The sequence below is a fragment of the Talpa europaea genome, assembly GCF_964194135.1.
Source record: "Talpa europaea genome assembly, chromosome: 12".
NCBI lineage: Eukaryota > Metazoa > Chordata > Mammalia > Eulipotyphla > Talpidae > Talpa > Talpa europaea.
In genome coordinates, this window is record NC_140079.1 from 90,560,107 (window position 1) to 90,577,348 (window position 17,242).

Sequence of the window (17,242 nt, forward strand, 5' to 3'; positions counted from 1 at the left end):
TTTTGTTTTTTTTTTTTAAAAAAAAAAACATACATCTAAATGGAAGTGGCAGTGTGATCTTCTAGAAATTAAAGGTGATTTCAAAACTAAAGTGGCCTGGCAAACCTCTTTTAAAATGAAAATTTTAAATGCAAATCTGTGTGTCACTAGGCTCCTCAGAGTCTTCTCCAAAGTGCCAACATCCTACATGACTTGTCCACTCTTCTTCCACAGCTCAGCTCACCTGTGTGTCCTGACACCTGGTCTCCTGTTACAACACAGGATTCTACCCTTGTTCTTTTTCTGGAAGACTTCTTTCCCACAGCTATTTCACGTGGTCTTTGTTCTGTGTCTGCCTTTCCTACTATAACCCACACATGCTTCACCTCATTAACTAGAACTAAACCTAAATATTTCTTCAAGTATGTTTTCCTTCAACTCCAGACTAGGTTTGGTCTTCTCATTCTAATATTCTCTTATATATCCTATACGTCTCCTTGGTAACATTTACGAACACAGAATTGAATACCTGTATATAACTGCATGATTGGTGTCTATCTTTGCCAGCAGACAGGAAGCTTCTTCCATGCCAGCACAGATACAACTAAACAAAAATGCTCATCAAATGAATTATTGTCAAAATTTACCAGCATTCTAACAAGACAGAATTTGGAATTTCTATCAAAATCCTGTAAAGAACATAAGGATAACCACAGAGACAGCTGTCACCGGGTTTCTGTCAATTTCTAAAACTCCAAACTGTTCTGCTTTACAAAACCTTGTTTAACCCAATTCTGCAAACAGTGGTTAAAGCTACCTACCCCTACACCACAGAACTGCATTACCACAAGCATGCAGCAGAGGAGGAACACTGTGAGTGAGCACCTACCTCGTACCAGGCAGCCAGCCAGAGCCTTACATTCCACGTACCACCACCTAACTTCTACAGAAGTGGGAAGCCTCAAGTCCCTATGCAGTTCCAATTGATTCAAATCCCCGTACTAGGTGCTTGTTGTCTTATAAGAGTTTCTTTCAAAGAAGGTTCCGTCACTTTGCTCTACCTAGTGTCTGCTTGAGAATCAATTTTAGAAAAGCAAGCAGAACTATCCTGCCCAATTAAACTGGACTGGCATACTCAGAGAAAAGATAATCTGATTAGAGAGCAACTAAATTACTATAAGCCAAAATTTCTTAATCTCAGCACTACTGAGGGGCGGGGGCTGCCCTGTGCACTGTCCAATGTGCAGCCACATCCCTAACTTCTATACATCAGGTGTCAGCAGCACCCCCCCAAATCTGACAACCCAAACTGTCCCAGACAGTGTCAAATATCCCACAGGGAACAAAATCACCACTGCTTAAGAACCTCTCCATGGATTTACCCAGAAAATCTCATTGTTCTGACATGTTTTCCTAACTATCCCAGCTTAACAGTGGTCCAGGGGAAATTAAAAAGATGGACTCTGTGGCCTCCAGGAAAATTTTGTTGGAGGTGAGGAAGAGAAACAAGTAAAAGGATGGTGATCAGCACTTTCAGCTCCTTAAAGGAGCAGCAGCCTCACCCTTAAGGTGAGATGCTGACTAGAAAGAAAATCAGTCAGTGTAGGAGCCCCTGCAACTGTTTGTCACCTCTTCCAGGAGCAACCGCTCTCCAGACAGGCCACTCTCCAGACGGGTCGGCTGAAATGAAAAGCTGTAATGAGCTCTCTGCACTGGGTGGCCAGCCTGTAAGATCCTGTGTGCTTTCAAGCAGGTTCTTTGAATGTGTGCTCCTCAAAGGCCGCTAGCTCACACAGGCAAGAACAAGCACCACGCCGGCTGCATCTTCACAATGGAAGAACTGTGTGCCACACCGTAGGGCTGGACTCCGCAGCTGGACAGAGACCACAGAGCCTGAAAAAGCATCTTTCTTTAAGGCTCTCTTGAATTTTGTTCAATCTAAATAAATAAATAAATCTTTCAAATAACAAGCTCTAATCAAACCAGACCATGCAGTCATCTGTTGATGCCAAGTCTATGTGGAATGTGACAACTAAACATAACATCTTCTAAAAATTACAGTAAGTAGCAATGTTCTCCTGACACCCCCCCCATAGTCTCCCTCAGACTGCAAAGATACTAATAAATAGTCAAATAATAAACAACAAAATCAGGAAGACAAGAGCTCTGAATGTGTTCTGGTATGAATGTGTATTGGCAGTATTAGCTAATCAAAGTAATGGAGTATTAGGTCATATCTTAAAGTCCAGTAAGCCTGTGAATGTCTAATCTTTATATGACCCTAGTTGATGAGACATTCCTTCAAAATAGATGTAATGTTCCTATAAAGTATTTGTTTACAGAATGAGGGATATAGTTAAGTTTTTCTGACATTTTTGTTGGAATTCCTCAACTGGCCAAACCCTGTGCTGTGACACAATCCACATCTCTTCCAAAATATAGGTCTTGAGGACATTAGTAGAATTACTGTTTTTAAAAAGCCAATTTCCTGATTTTAGGTATAGCAGTATAATTTTAAAAAGTAAATATTTGGTTTCCATTCCCTGCTCTCAGCACAGAGATGCTTAAATCCTTAGGGAGCCTACACAGAGGTAAAAGTACCTCTTACAAGTTGATGAGATGACTAGGGCGGGAGATGGGGAGGAAGCTTCAGAAAAGATGCTCCTGACAGAAAGACCAAGGGAGATGAGAGTTGGAACTTTCAGTGCCATGTCCCCACATCCAGGGAGGTGAGAGGGGCTGCAGATGCATTTTAGTCACCAATGTCCAGCAACTTAATAGACCATGCCTCGGTCATGAAACCTGCATAAAACTACTAAATGACAGGGCCCTGGGGACTTCCGGGTTGCTGAGCACAGTGATGTGCTAAGAGGGTGGTTTACCAGGAGAGGGCCTGGATGCCCTGTGCCACCTTTCACCCCCATACTTGCTCTAAGTAGCTATTCCACTGGCTATTCCTGCCTTGTACCCTTTATAATAAACCAGTAGACGTAAGCAAAGCTCTGTGAGTGGGTCTATAATCAGGGTGGGGGAGGAGTGTTGTGGGAACCCCAGAATTTGTAACCAAGTTGCATAAAAGCATGGGTAGTCTGCTGGCCTGCAACTCGCAGCTGGCATCTGAAGCAGGGCAGTCTTGTGGGACTGAGCCCTTAAACCTCTGGACTGAAGTTAATTAAGGGGAACATCACAACAGAGATGAATAGGAGGACACCCAGCTGGTGTCAGAAAAAAGATACAATAGGTAAGAAAAAGTTAAAGTTGAGCAAAGCATGCACAAAGCTCCTCAGAGGAAACAAGATTTCCCAGGAGGGAGATGGGGAAACCAGATAGAGCCTGAGCCTTAAAACCACCTCTGCCATCTGTGAGCTGTGACTTTAAGCAAGTTTCCTCTCTCTTGGCCTCAGTCTTCTGTGTGTAAAATGGGGGTGGTACCACTACTCCCAGGGTTGTGAAGACTAGAGGGGATGATGTATTTAAAGTGGCTACACAATAGAACAGTAACAGCTTGATCTCCTTCCCCTTCCTGTCCAAAGTCCCCAAATTCCAGTCAGAGAAGTGAAGTTCAAGGGAATGCCTAAAAACCACACTGGAGGTCCAGGCACCCAGCCATTCTCGAAAGAAATGAGTAACCAAAGACCTGAGGCATTTACTGCCACTAAAAACAATCAGAAAGTCTCCACTGATGGAGTTGTGAACACAGAATCTTTGCTACAGTGGTGATCAGACCAAGTCGACAGCATTGACCTTGACAGCTAAGGATTAAAAAAAAATCACATTCCAGGTTCTGCCATGCAATGATATCAGTGCAGACATTTAATCATTAACACCTTGCATCTAAGCACAACACAGGAGTAAATGTTCAAACCATTCCTTATTTTTCTAGAATGATACAAATCTAACATCATGGCCTCTTTATGTGAGATTTCAATGTGTAGAGTGACAAGGCAGTACATGTAGTTTATACAGTTTACATATAAATTGCTTCACCTTTGATTTAATACATCTGCAATCTTCATTTCAAAATACTGCTTCAGTACAGCTGTCCCTGGTGGTATTTAGGGGGGGGGGTGTAAGAGAAGGATCCAGGACCCCCACCGATACCCAAAGCCACAGATGCTCAAGTCTCTAATATAAAATGGCACAGTACTTGCATGTGACTTATGCACATCCTCTCATATGCCTTGCATAATCTCCAGATTATTTATAATACCAAATACAATGTAAATGTTACATAGGTAGTTGTTTCAATGCATTGATTATGGAGTGAAATTGTACAGTTCCAATCTACTATAGGTTGAATCCCAGGGTGCAGAACCACTGTATTTTTAAATCTTAAGATTTAATCTTAACAAAGCGTCAGAGGGCCTAAACAACCATTTTTTACTGGAAGTTACCAGGCTCTTAAGGAGAACACAGAGGGTCCTGAAATATATAGCTAAAGAGAGAGATCCTAGCGTTTCATGAAACTGAAGCAAACATGTTTAGGATTTCAACAGTGTTATAAGGAAAGCAATCCTTTTAAAACTCTCTTTGGTATTCGGCTGCAAGGGCCTCCAACCTCTCGAAGGCAGTTCAGGGGAGGACGCGAATCCATCAGTGTCCGTCTGGCTAGCTGGCTGACTGCCCTGTGCACTGTTAACTCAGGCCTGATTTTGGTCCACCTCCACAAGGTAAATGGGTAATGTGGGGACAAGAAACAGAATTTGTCCCTCAACACGACCTTTGACCTCTCTCTAGGAGGTCCAAGTATTTTCTCATTTGGGGGGAAAAAAACCAAACCATTTCCATTCCATCTTGAATCCTAAATTGCTTGTGGTACACAGAGCATAGTTCTCAGCTTATTTAAGGTGAAAATATAATATACACAAGCTTGCAATTTTAAGTTGCAACCTAGTAATTCTGAATATTGAATGTTATCATTTTTGTTTTTTTTATTTTTAATTCTTGTGGTATGTTATCTGGAGAAACTGTCCTGGCTGGGTTCCAGGAAGGTCTATCTCTTTTTTTCATTCCATCAATTGAGAAGCGGTTGAATAGCTATTATTTACCAAGAGTTTAGTGAGTGGGGTTTAAAGTAGCTCTCCAATGGCTGCATTAACATTAAGTACTGGGTGCAACACATCAAAAAGACTAGGCATAAAGTTTTTGTTCTTTTCTTTTTACTTTCCAAGTAGGTCACTACTGAAGAGTGATGTCTAGTTTCTCACCACCTGGCTCTATTTCTTCCCAGTGAGTCAAATCTACTCATTTTATAACCTGTGATACTGCTGATGAATGGTGGTTACCAGAGGAGGAAAGAAGGAGGGGGTCGGTGGTGGATGGTGACTGGATGTTTGGTGTGGGGTGATATGCACAGCTGCTGAGTGATATGTACAGTGGCTGTACACTTGAAACCCATACAGTGTTGTAAACTAATGCTACCTCAGTAAAAAGATTATGTATGCTGCTAACTAAAGAAGTGGGAAATTTTCTCTTGGGAAAACTTTTTTTTTTCTGTAAAGGGCAGCCAGTAAATATTTTAGGCTTTGGGGTTATACAGTAGCAAGGATTCAACTCTGCAACTGTAGCTTGGAAGCACTCACAGATGATAGGTAAGCTAATGTGGTGGTTCTGCTCCAATAAAACTTTGTGGACAAATTAAACTTTACATATAAGAAGTGTTCATGTTATGAAATATTATATTTTTCACAACCATTTAAAAAAATGTTAAAGCTATTCTCATTTCCCAGGCTGTGCAAAAAGTTAGCGAGACCGGGCCTCCCTGGTGGCGCAGCGGTTGAGCGCTGGGTTGCGAAGCTGCCCGCAGCCTCTGCAGCGCCGGTTCGATCCCGGGCTGCTCCCCGGCCACCGGAGGAGGGTCCCACATGGCGCGCAGACCTCTCCTGCCGCCCGCTGCTCCCCTCAGCAGTGTACTTCGGTCCTTCTGCCTGCTCTGCTCCCCGCTCTGGCTCTGGTGAATTCTCTCACCCTCCCGCGCTTCTGACTGTACCCAGTGCTTGTATAAACAAAACAAACAAACAAACAAATAAATAAAACATGCCTCTATTAAAAAAAAAAAAAGTTAGCGAGACCAATTTAACCTGCAGTCCACATCCCTGCTCTGAGCCTCACTTGTCGCTTGCCCAATGTGAAACGTAATCCTACTTTTGAAGCTAGCACACCCAGCCAAGTTATTAAAATGGTGCTGCTTCTATAGTATTGGAGCTGCTTGACTCAAGAGCCTCTCACCTCCAAGCTATAGTAACTAACTAGCAATTTTTAATAAATAACCAATACCAAGATCTCTCTTCTAACTAGAGAATCCGCTATCATAATTTCTTAATATAAAATGACCATAAGGAAAACATGTCCTAAGTACAGTTCAATCAAATCCAAACCCTTCTTTCCTGAATCTGCAAAAGAACCAGAGAGGGCTGCCAAGGAACCCACAAAACCAAACACCAGAAGACCCTATTTAAGACTATTAATTTGAAAGGGAAAATACGGTTAACAGTTGTTTGCTCACAAGCAACAAAGATTATACAGGAAATCCAGGCTTCTAGAACATATAGCAGATAACAGATCATCACTTCAGCCACCCTGCGGAGCGGACAGTCTCCCACCACCACATTTATCTCACTGTGGCTTCCACACACATTTCTTTTGTTCATTTTAATCTTTATTTTTAGACAATTATTTTCAAAATTTGGATACATCATCTCAAACTAATGTCTGGATTCACTACTCTAAGAAAATACTCAATCTCCCCCTATTAAGAGAATGCCAAAATAATATTCACCTTTAGAGAAATTACCTGCCAGATCGTTAGTGCAGCTGGTTACACAAGATTAACAATCTTAGAAGCGTAACAAAATGAATGAGGTATCTGAAACCACTATTAGTTGTCCTGACAGATTTGACTTTAAAACATCTCCCTCTATGGGGAGATATTCTTTTTTTTTTTTTTTTAAACATTTTTTTTTTTTAAGTTTTATTTATTTATTTATACAAGCACTGGGTACAGTCAGAAGCGCGGAAGGGTGAGAGAATTCACCAGAGCCAGAACGGGGAGCAGAGCAGGCAGAAGGACCGAAGTACACTGCTGAGGGGAGCAGCGGGCGGCAGGAGAGGTCTGCGCGCCATGTGGGACCCTCCTCTGGTGGCTGGGGAGCAGCCGGGGATTGAACCGGTGCTGCAGAGGCTGCGGCTTCGCAACCCAGTGCTCAACCACTGCGCCACCGGGGAGGCCCTATGGGGAGATATTCTTATACTGTTGTCTACAGCTACAATTCTACCAAGGCTCCAGAAAAATTACATTACTTAAACATGTCTTCCATTTTTAAAACACACCCACTTCTTTTAAGAACACTGATAATGTATCAAGTTTGAGACAGTAAAGGTAAACACAGGTTTTATAATAAGCACAACTAACAGACTCAGCCAACATTCCCTATGTATGTAAATAAGCCTCTTTTAAATCCGATCCAGAACCTTTCACTGACCAACTGTTGAAAACATTTCTAACTCATTGTTTTATACCATTACCCACACGCTATGTGCCTGTGACATTATTGTTATCACTACAATACCTGAAAATTATTTCTCTAAGAATCACCAATGTAAATAATCCACAGCAATGAATGTAGTTTGGCAACTTAAGATCACCTACCAACTTTATGTACATGCCTAAAAGGAGTACAGGAAGGAATCCCTAATAAATTCGCTAACTGTGAGATTACAGAAAACATTATAAAAATTTATAATTTCCTTTAAAAATAGAAAAAGGTCCACAAAAAGCATTTGCTTAAAAAAAAAAAAGCCCCACTTATGAATAAATTGCTCTATCTCCCTCAATAAATCTTTACTTTCATTAAAATACATGAAATGAACCTGAGTGTAAAAATCTCTGAACACCTGGCATTAAAAGAAAAGTACCAGGAACACGAGAAATCTCTGAGAATGATGAGACACAAGTTACTGCTCTTTGATAAGAGAATATGTACTACAAAAGCCAACCCCTGCAGAGTTCAAAATTCAAAAGCCTCGTTTCAATGAACGTAATGTTAGCTGCAAACTCTATTACGGTCAATATCTCTTTTTAACAAATTAATATATTTAACATATAACACTGTTGATTCCATACACGGATGAACTGCAAAATGACTGCCTCTGCAGTGACAATTAGCACCTCTACCCCATCAAGTAATTATTCCCTTTTCAGTGGCTAAAACAATTAAAATCTAGTCACTTAGCAAGTTACTGATTGCAAACCATATTGCTGCTGATACACGCCGTCCTGTGCATCACATCTCCAGGACTTATTTACTCCTCTTGGCGAGTGTGGGAAATGCCTTGCTCTTAATTCTACAGCTGACCAGTAAATACTTCAAGGGGCACAAAACTAAGCTGATGAGGCTCCCTGGACGACCCACAGCTACAATCCTAGAAAAAATTCCCTCCTCCTCAGATCTATTTAAAAAAAAAAAAAACAAAAACAAACAAAAAGCCCCAAAACAAAACCCCCTCCGTAAAAGCTTGCATCACTGCATCACCTTCCTCCTCATCACCTCCCTCAGCTCAGCTACGGACACTCAAGTTTGCAGGGGCTGTCCCCGGGGTGGGCAGGCGCTGTGGGGTGAGTGTGGGGACCTGTCAAACACCTTCTCTTCGGGCGCATAGGCCCGGGGGCAGAACCGGCTCGCGAGGCACGTTAAATTTCTTTTATGACCCTTTGTATGCTCAGAGATGCCACGAGACAAAAAGCGAGACGGGCTTTCCGCTTGGATTCGGGGGGCTCCGCGGCGGGTGCGGGGCGCGGGGTTCGGGGCTCGGCCCGGCCCGGCCCAGCCCAGGCCGGGGTGCCGGATGGGCGCCCGCGGCCACGCGCCGCCCCGAAGTTCCCGGCTCCGGGGGCGGCCGAGCGCGTGCGGCCGCGGCGGGGGCCCCGGGAACAATGCGGGGCTCCGGGGCGCCCACGCCGGGGCCCGGCGGGGCCGGGGAGGCCGCCCTCCGCCCGCGCGGGGAACAAAAGGCCCGCGGGGCCCGAGCGGGCTCCCGGGGGCCTCCGGGCCGGCGCCCGCGGGGAAAAGTTTCCGAGGGGCCGGGGCGGCGGGCGGGGGCGCCGGGGCGGCCGCCGCCCCGCACAATAGCCGCGCCGAGCGCGGGAAGGCGGGCCCGCGCCCCCGCCCGCCGGGCCCCCGCCCCGCCCGCCCGGGCCGTACCTGGTGGTTCTCCTTCCCGCCGCCCGCGGCCGCCGGCCCGCCCGGGCCGCTCGTCATGTTCACGTACAGGGAACGGCTGAGCGGGCTCCGCAGCGGCCACATCCTCCGCGCCAGCCACACGGACGCCAGGCTCAGGCACAGCCAGCCCGCGAGCAGTCTCATCGGGCGCCGCGGCCGCTCGCTCGGATCACCGCCGGCGCCGGGGCGAGGAGGGGGAGGCGCCGCCGCCTCCGGCCGCCGCCGCCCCGGCTCGAGCCATCGCGGCCAACTTGCCCATCCAGCCCTTCAGGGCCGCGGCGGGGGGTGGGGAGGAGCGGGCGTGCGCGGCCTTCCCGCCTCCCCCGGCCTCGCCGCCGCGGAACGCCGCCGCCGCGGGCGTCAGTTTCCACCCGGAGCACGTAGGAGCGGCGGGGGCGCGTTCTCTGCGGAGCGCGCCCCCTGCGTGCTGTGAGCCGCCGGCCGGGAGGCGGGACAAAAGGGGCGCGCGTTCGCCGTGCGCGTGCGCGTGCGCCTGCGCGTGCCCGCCCCTCGCGGAGCGCGCCTGCCTGTAATGGCGGAGGAGGCGATGCTGCTCCGTCGGGGCGGCCGCTGACGCCTCCCGATCCCTCCGAGGTGGGCCCGCAGGACTTCTGATCGCTCCTCGCCTTAGTTTTACTTCGGGGCGCTCTCTGTACCCCCCCGGCGCGACTTAGACCTGGTCGTGGGGGTGACCCGCGGGGGAAGTGGGGGGTCGCACCCCTTATTTACGCCCAGACACAAGGACGTGATCCTGCCCCGTGGCGGTCCCCCTGTTTTTACCTGACACTGGCTCAGCTGCTTAGTTTCCTATTTACACCAAGAGCGGATGAGCCACCCCCCCACCCCCAAGCCCTCCATCCACCGCGCTTCGCAGAAGCTGCAGCGCACCCCGGAATCCAGAGGTCTGAAAGGATGCCGCCCGCCCCCACCCGCGCGGCCCCCGAGCCTCGCAAGTTGCTTGGCCGCAGGTTTCCTCGGTAAAAGCTCTGGCTTTGTTGGAAGCAGCTGCCGCAGGGGCACCTGCAAGGCATGTTTGGACGTATTGATGACCCAGTCCAAGAATGGAGACCCCAAATTAGACTCCCCGACTGCTGGTTTCCTTGAACTAGCAGATGGAAGTTGGTTGGATCCAACATTGTTAAAGCGAACTAAGCTCTGGGAGCGGCAGTATTTACCCGGATGTCTCTTTGATCATGTATAGCACCCGGAGACCTAACGGTGTTTCAAAACTGAAGGGTTACACTGTGTTCCTGTGTCTGAAGTTCTTCCTGCTGCTACCCAAGTTACAGCTAAGGAGTAGCATTTCGTGGGTCCTCTGGCTTTAATGCCTCCCTAGTCTTGTTTACAAAACGCTTGTCATTGAACCGCACTAGAAATAATATAAATGCATTTTTATTTTAGCCCGAAACAAAAGAAAGCTTCCCATTCATTCCATATTGCACTTCAGAGATTTTTTTATTTATGCAACAGTGGAAAGGTGATCCACTAAGGAGGAAAAGAAGCGTCCCTTACCCAGTTTTATTAACTTCTAAGAATCTCAGCTTGGCACCTTTCACTAACAGGGACACCTTGTTGTTTAAAGTGACAGGCTATAACAAAAAACAAAAAGAAAGGGTGGGGTGGGGAAAGAGGGAGGGTACTGTGTGTTCTCTGTCCAGTATACTCCCTGACTGCTTCCTGCCAAAACCCCAAAGAGCCTCACCTTACTAAATCTAGTTCAAACATCTAGAGGTCCTGCCCAAAATAAAAAGAAACTGTAGTAGCAAAAACAAATCACTCAATTTGTTTACTTTGTCACCTCTCCTGCCTCTTGGGGATCAGGGTCAGCGATAAAGCAGAAAGAAACCCCTCCTCTAGTTAGAGTGAGCTGGGAAAGAGGTGAAAGCAACAAGAGGACATAAAATGACATTTCATTTCTGGGGGCAGAGGGAAGGGGGGAGGCAGGGAGGAGACAAAAAGTGGGCTCCCCACTCTAGAGTAAGTCAGAAGTCAGACTACAAGGTGTGGCAGATAAATAACAAACAAGTAGATGGCTGCTATCCTCTGAAGATTTGGGGGTCAGTTGACTGCCACAACACCTAGCATCTCAAAGGAACAGACTTTCTCTTCCCACCTGTGCAGCCAGGCTGGAAAAATAAACCACTGACACAGTTAAACCACTCTAATCATCACAAAATACTCAAATGCATGTTATTGACACTTAGCAATCCCAGGAAGAAACCAAAGCATAGTGTGATCAAATAATTTGCCTAAAGGTAGCAAAGCAAATTCAAAAGCAGACCTTTTCAAAGAACTTGGTATCCCAGCTCATGACGCTTCGATCGGTTTAAGAAGCCTTGCTGTCTCTCTCTTCTCAGAGAGCCTCCTGAAATACAAATGAAGAGGAAGGAAAACAGCAAGAGTAAATATACCAAGCAGAAGTTCAGATTGCCCTCAGGGACTGCCCCCTTCCTTCAGCTACTAGAATGTCACTACTGTATATTAAAACCTCAATTATCCATAATGGAAAAAGGCACAGATAACACAAAAGGCCAATCAGCCAAAATCCTTTCTAATGTGGCTTTAAAATGCAGTGATAATCTGAAGACAGAAATGACACCTTCTGATGGGAGCACAGGTGTCTAGCTTAGGTCACAGTTCTAGGCACACTTTTCTCATCTAGAACTATCTAGGCAAGGATGCTTTTTTTGTTGTAATTGTTCTTATCAGCAACAAATTACAGCATTTTCATGTTTTCATCTCAATTATAACGTATAATGTAAAGCGAAGCCACGTAGGGAGAGACACCCGCATCCACAGAGGGTACAAGATGTGCTGGTCGCTATCAGCTGCTATCATTCCCTCTTCATTGTTCACCTAAAAAGAACCCATTCTTGATTTCATGAACTCAGATTTTTTTTTTTTTTTTTTTGCTTCTTCATGTTTTGTAGCATGTCAGACACAGGTTTGAGTTTTCTGCAATACAATCAATAGACGTGCCCTTTGGTTATTTTAAGCAATGAGCACTTCTAAAAAATAAATGTATTCAACAATTTTTTCAATTAGTAAATGTAGGGGATTTTTTAAATCTAAACTGGGTTGACATCATTTCAGTCACATACAATGACATCACTGATGAATTCTAAGGTGAGATGAAGGTGCAAATAGGCTTTTTAAAGGGGGATTATCAGTTAGCAGAATAGAAGCAGGAGTCAGAAAACCTATAGTAGCAAGTGCCTGGGACCCAGTGTGCTCTGCCAGTTACATCTCCCAATTGGCCTAGTGGCTTAGCCTCTGCCTGTTTAAACAAACCTGATTTGAAGTCTGGCTCTATCCTTCTTGGCTTTGCAATTTGAGCAATAACTTGAACTCCTTAGGTCTCTGTCTCCTCATCTGTAAAACAGGAATAATGGTTACCCTTTTTTTTTTTTTTAAGATTTATTTATTTATACATACAAGAGCTGGTATAGGCCAGAGGTGTGGAGGATGAGAGGATTCACCAGAGACAGTGGGGAGCAAAACAGGCAGACTGACTGAAGTACACTGCTGAGGGGAGCAGCAGGCAAGCCAGGAGAGGTCTGCTGCGCCATGTAGGTTGCTCCTTGGCTGGCCGGGGATGGAACTTGTGCTGCAGTGGCTGTGGATTGCTTCATAGATTGCATCTTAACCCTTACGCCACCAGGGAGGCCCAAAGCAGCAAGTTTTACAGTCACAAGAATAGCCCACTTGTCAGGGCCAACTGTGTTCTTAGAGCTTCCTGGTGTACTCCTGCCCCCATATCTCTTCCTATCCGGCTTATTTGTATATCTCTTCCCAGTGGCAGCATTCCACCAGCTCAGAACTTTCTGACCCGGCCATCTTCCCTCCCATGGCCATCTCCTACCTGCTTCAACTCATGTCAGCCATCACATCAGAGAGACAAAGCAAGACCACTTTGACCTCATCAGGAATGTTTATTAAGTACATGCAGTACACCAGGCACTGCAGCAGATGCATGGAAAAGGAAAATAAACACAGTGCCTCACCCTCATGGAGCTTACTGTCTAGTAGCGAGCAAAGCTGTCCAAGTAATCACAGGATGAACATACCATTACGAATTACTGTTTAGAGCAGAGACACTGGACTTAACTCTGGGGGAGGGAGGACTGGTCACGGAGAGCTGCCCCGGGCCTCCCTAGTGGCGCAGGAGGCTGAGCACAGCGCTTTGAAGCAGTCCACAGCCTCTGCAGCGAGGGTTCGATTCCTCATCGGCCAAGGAGATTCCCACATGGCGTGGCAGATGTCTCCTGCCTTGCCCGCTGCTCCCCTCAGCAGTGTACTTCGGCAGTCTGCCTGTTCTGTTCCCTGCTCTGTCTCTGGTGAATCCTCTCACCTTTCTGCACCTCTGGCCTATACCCCGGTTCTTCTATGTAAAAATATAGAAATCTTTTTAAAAAACAAAACAAAACGGAGAACTGCCCGGAACGAAGGAAGTGTCACTTTGTGGCCCTCATTTTGACATCTCCTTGTTAAGCTTGAGAACTTCTGAGTTGCCCAAGTTCCTCTGGGCTATATAGGTGCACCCGTCATTATGAGAAAAAATGGGGTGCCCCCAGAGCCTCCTGGGGTGTGAAGAACCACATGTGCCACCGGTGCACTCAAGTTGTACATACACACGACTACCTCTAGGATCTAGGATCCTAAAAGAAAGGTACAAACACACCGGTTTCAGGCTTAAAGGTATATGGATACATTCCTGTAAGTTTCAACTCAGCAAAGTCCTTCCAGGAGCAAGTCTGAGGCAGGATTCTAATAAAAAAATGAATACTGCTGTTTTCATTCACTTTCTGGGACGTTTTCAAAGGTCCAACGGACTTCATCTTGTTTGAATATATTTTCAAAACATCCCTATCTTTGACCTCTGAACTGCTGTCTCCTGCATGTGTATGAGTTTGGGCTCATGAATGGCTGCTTCCTGTCCACCCAGGGCTTTAGGTAACTTCACACCTGTGTTTCATATACTTATTTTGAAACTACAAAGCCTTCTTTTGTGACTATAAAACATTCACACTCTCAGTGTGTAAGAGGTACGTGAAAAAGTTGCCCCATACAATGAGAACGTCTTTCAAAATTAAAATCCAAATATTTTTGGGCCTTCCTGGTGGCGCAGTGGTTGGGCGCTGGGTTGCGAAGCTGCTTGCAGCCTCTGCAGCGCCGGTTCAATCTCCGGCTGCTCCCCGGCCACCAGAGGAGGGTCCCACATGGCGCGCAGACCTCTCCTGCCGCCCGCTGCTCCCCTCAGCAGTGTACTTCGGTCCTTCTGCCTGCTCTGCTCCCCGCTCTGGCTCTGGTGAATTCTCTCACACTCCCGCGCTTCTGACTGTACCCAGTGCTTGTATGAATAAATAGGTAAATCTTTAAAAAAAAAAAATCCAAATATTTTAGAGTAGATGGAATGTGTACATACATATATATGTGTGTTTTGTATATATACATATTATACATTGCATACATATGGACATAGGTACACATATGTACATATACACATAAATATAAATGATCTAGAAGAGGCTGTCTAACACACCACAGAACCACATCTCTGCTGGCATGAAAGAAACAGCTGGTGCTGTTTTATTTTGGCACAACCACAAACTGGTCCGAGAATGAGGAAGAATGTATTTATGAAAGAGGATACTTGAGCAATCAACCAACCTGAAAATCAGACCGAACTATCTCTCTTCTCTGATGAAAACTGTGATTGATTTTTCAATAGCCACAATTAACACATGCATTTCTTTTACGACATAGCTGAGGCTCTTCCTTAAATGTTTTACATGCACCTATCCTTTACATCCAGAGGCAAGGCATTTGGCTATTAGATAACGAAAACCTCAGCAGTGTGAGACCCTCTGCAATTGTTTTTCTCCCATCATAGTTACCCTTTACCAAGCATCCTTTGTTCCAAAGACTTCCAGATATTGACAGTCAATACTGAAAGTGGCCAGGAAGTTATTCTACAACGGAAACTTGACTTCTAAGTCATTAGCTTTCTGTGCTTGTCATTCCTCCAAAAGTTTTAGATATGAGAGGGTGCACAGTGAGGCTAGAAACTTTTCCTTCCTCCCCCACAAAGACTTTTTTTCCTTAGCCAACAGTATTCCACCTTCTGCAGTCAGATCCCACCTACTCCTGCCTCAAAGATCCTTCCTGGGCGGTGGGGACTGGGGAAGCCAGCTTTGCTCAGGAACTTCAGTAAAGTATAATTTTTAGCTGTGAATATAAAACAGGTTGTTACCCCCAGGATGAGCCCACTTTATAACCAAAATTATAAATTACATTGGAGTCACATTTACTGCCTTTTGAACAGACATTTTAAATAAAAATACTTTAGGTTAGTTACATGCTTTTTCAAAAGATTTATTTATACATAGAAGAACTGGGGTATAGGCCAGAGGTGTGGGGGGTGAAGGATTCACCAGAGATAGGGTGAGGAACAGAACAGGCAGACTGACTGAAACACACTGCTGAGGGGAGCAGTGGGCGAGACAAGAGAGGTCTGCTGTGCCATGTGGATCAGCTCCCTGGAGGGGGATAGAACTCATGTTGCAGTGACTGGAGATAGCTTGATAGCTTGATAGCTCGATAAAGCTGAGACTTAGCCCTGTGCCACCAGGGAGGCCCTTTTTTTTTATCACTCATAAGGAGACAAATTTATGGAAAATTTTCACCACATCTATAATGCTCATTGTGGTTACTCAGTGAAATAAGCTTTCAGGAGAAAAAAATCTAAATCATTTCTGTAGGATTTAATAGTAAAACAAATTCACTTGCAGAATCTCCAACACCATCTTTGATCATGGAAATTTCTCCATTGTTGTATGGCAAATAGCAGCAGATCAATGAGAGTATTTTCACAGTAAATCACATCGTATGTGAGAAAATCTAACACTTTTTAGCATCTATGCACAAGTTAGAACTTATATCTGTTTGGGCACAGTATTAGTCAGATCTTTCAGACATCATAAACATTACATGTCTTCATCATATCATATAAGTGTCCTAAAAAAGAAATCTGGAAACAAGGAACTAAAAGTGCTGTCTGAGAATCTAACGTTTTAAAATGCATACAATGGAGTAGAGCAAAGAGATGCAAAGTCACCTCTAAAAAAGCCAAGACTTGACTATAAAGTGATGGAAAGAAGGTGACAACATATTTGTAGAAACAACAATTGCTTGTGGGTGGCAAGTGGGAAGGAGTTGGGTCAGTCTTGAAAACACAGGAAACAGAAAGGCTGCCTATTTGGTAATGCATCTCCCTCATGAGCCCAGGAGACAGCACACTGGCCTGCTTTGCTCAATGCGGTAGGTGTCTGCGTGGATGGAGGTGGGAAATGCATCCATTTTATTCAGGCTCCGTGACATCATTCACTGATATCACCCAAAAGTGCCAGTGCATGTTCACCAAGTTGCTCCTGTGGGGTGAGAAGGTGCTCATGGGAAAACACAGCACCTGTGTAACCAGTAGTTAAACTTCTCAGTGCAAAGTGGTAAATAAGGTTTGGGGGCTTTTTTTTTTTTTCTTGTTTTATGAATCTGGTGATGCTAATGGGCCTGTGAGAGATGATTCCATTCTCAGTGTTCCCACATATCACATCTTATACCAGCAATGACTTTCCCACATCATGTTTCTGATGGGAACTGAAGAGGACAAGCCAACCTTCTTTCACCCAACAGATACCAGACCTCACTTGCCTGAAAATGCAAGGATACAGCGAGAGCTTTTCAGATTCTTCAAATATGTCAAGGTCTGTTTCGCCCCAACACACACTCCCATGTCGGCTTCTCCAGCTCTCATCTTTTTTTTTTTTTTTTAAAGTTTTTTTTTTTTTTTTAGAGGCATGCTTTATTTATTTGTTTGCTGGTTTGTTTGTTTGTTTTGTTTATACAAGCACTGGGTACAGTCAGAAGTGCGGGAGGGTGAGAGAATTCACCAGAGCCAGAGCGGGGAGCAGAGCAGGCAGAAGGACCGAAGTACACTGCTGAGGGGAGCAGCGGGCGGCAGGAGAGGTCTGCGCGCCATGTGGGAC

The 17,242-nt window shown here is 45.5% G+C and overlaps 1 protein-coding gene and 1 pseudogene across 6 annotated transcripts in view; both read right to left on the bottom strand.

Annotated features, from left to right (window-relative positions):
* Positions 1-9,341, bottom strand: part of METTL9 (methyltransferase 9, His-X-His N1(pi)-histidine) — a gene marked incomplete at both ends in the record, with an annotated part of 47,507 nt that extends 38,166 nt beyond the window's left edge. For all 5 annotated transcript variants that reach the window (XM_084250423.1, XM_084250422.1, XM_084250425.1 and 2 more), the window contains one exon: positions 9,180-9,341. In XM_084250423.1, coding sequence (XP_084106549.1) covers positions 9,180-9,341 — 162 coding nt within the window. The remainder of the gene's footprint in view (positions 1-9,179) is intronic.
* A 25-nt stretch (positions 9,342-9,366) lies between these two features.
* LOC311181781 (transmembrane protein 180-like) overlaps positions 9,367-17,242 on the bottom strand; it is a 38,009-nt pseudogene continuing 30,133 nt past the window's right edge. The window contains exons 5-6 of the transcript in view: positions 10,710-10,786; positions 9,367-9,724 (exon numbers count right to left, since the gene is read on the bottom strand). The product of the transcript in view is annotated as a transmembrane protein 180-like (transcript). The remainder of the gene's footprint in view (positions 9,725-10,709; positions 10,787-17,242) is intronic.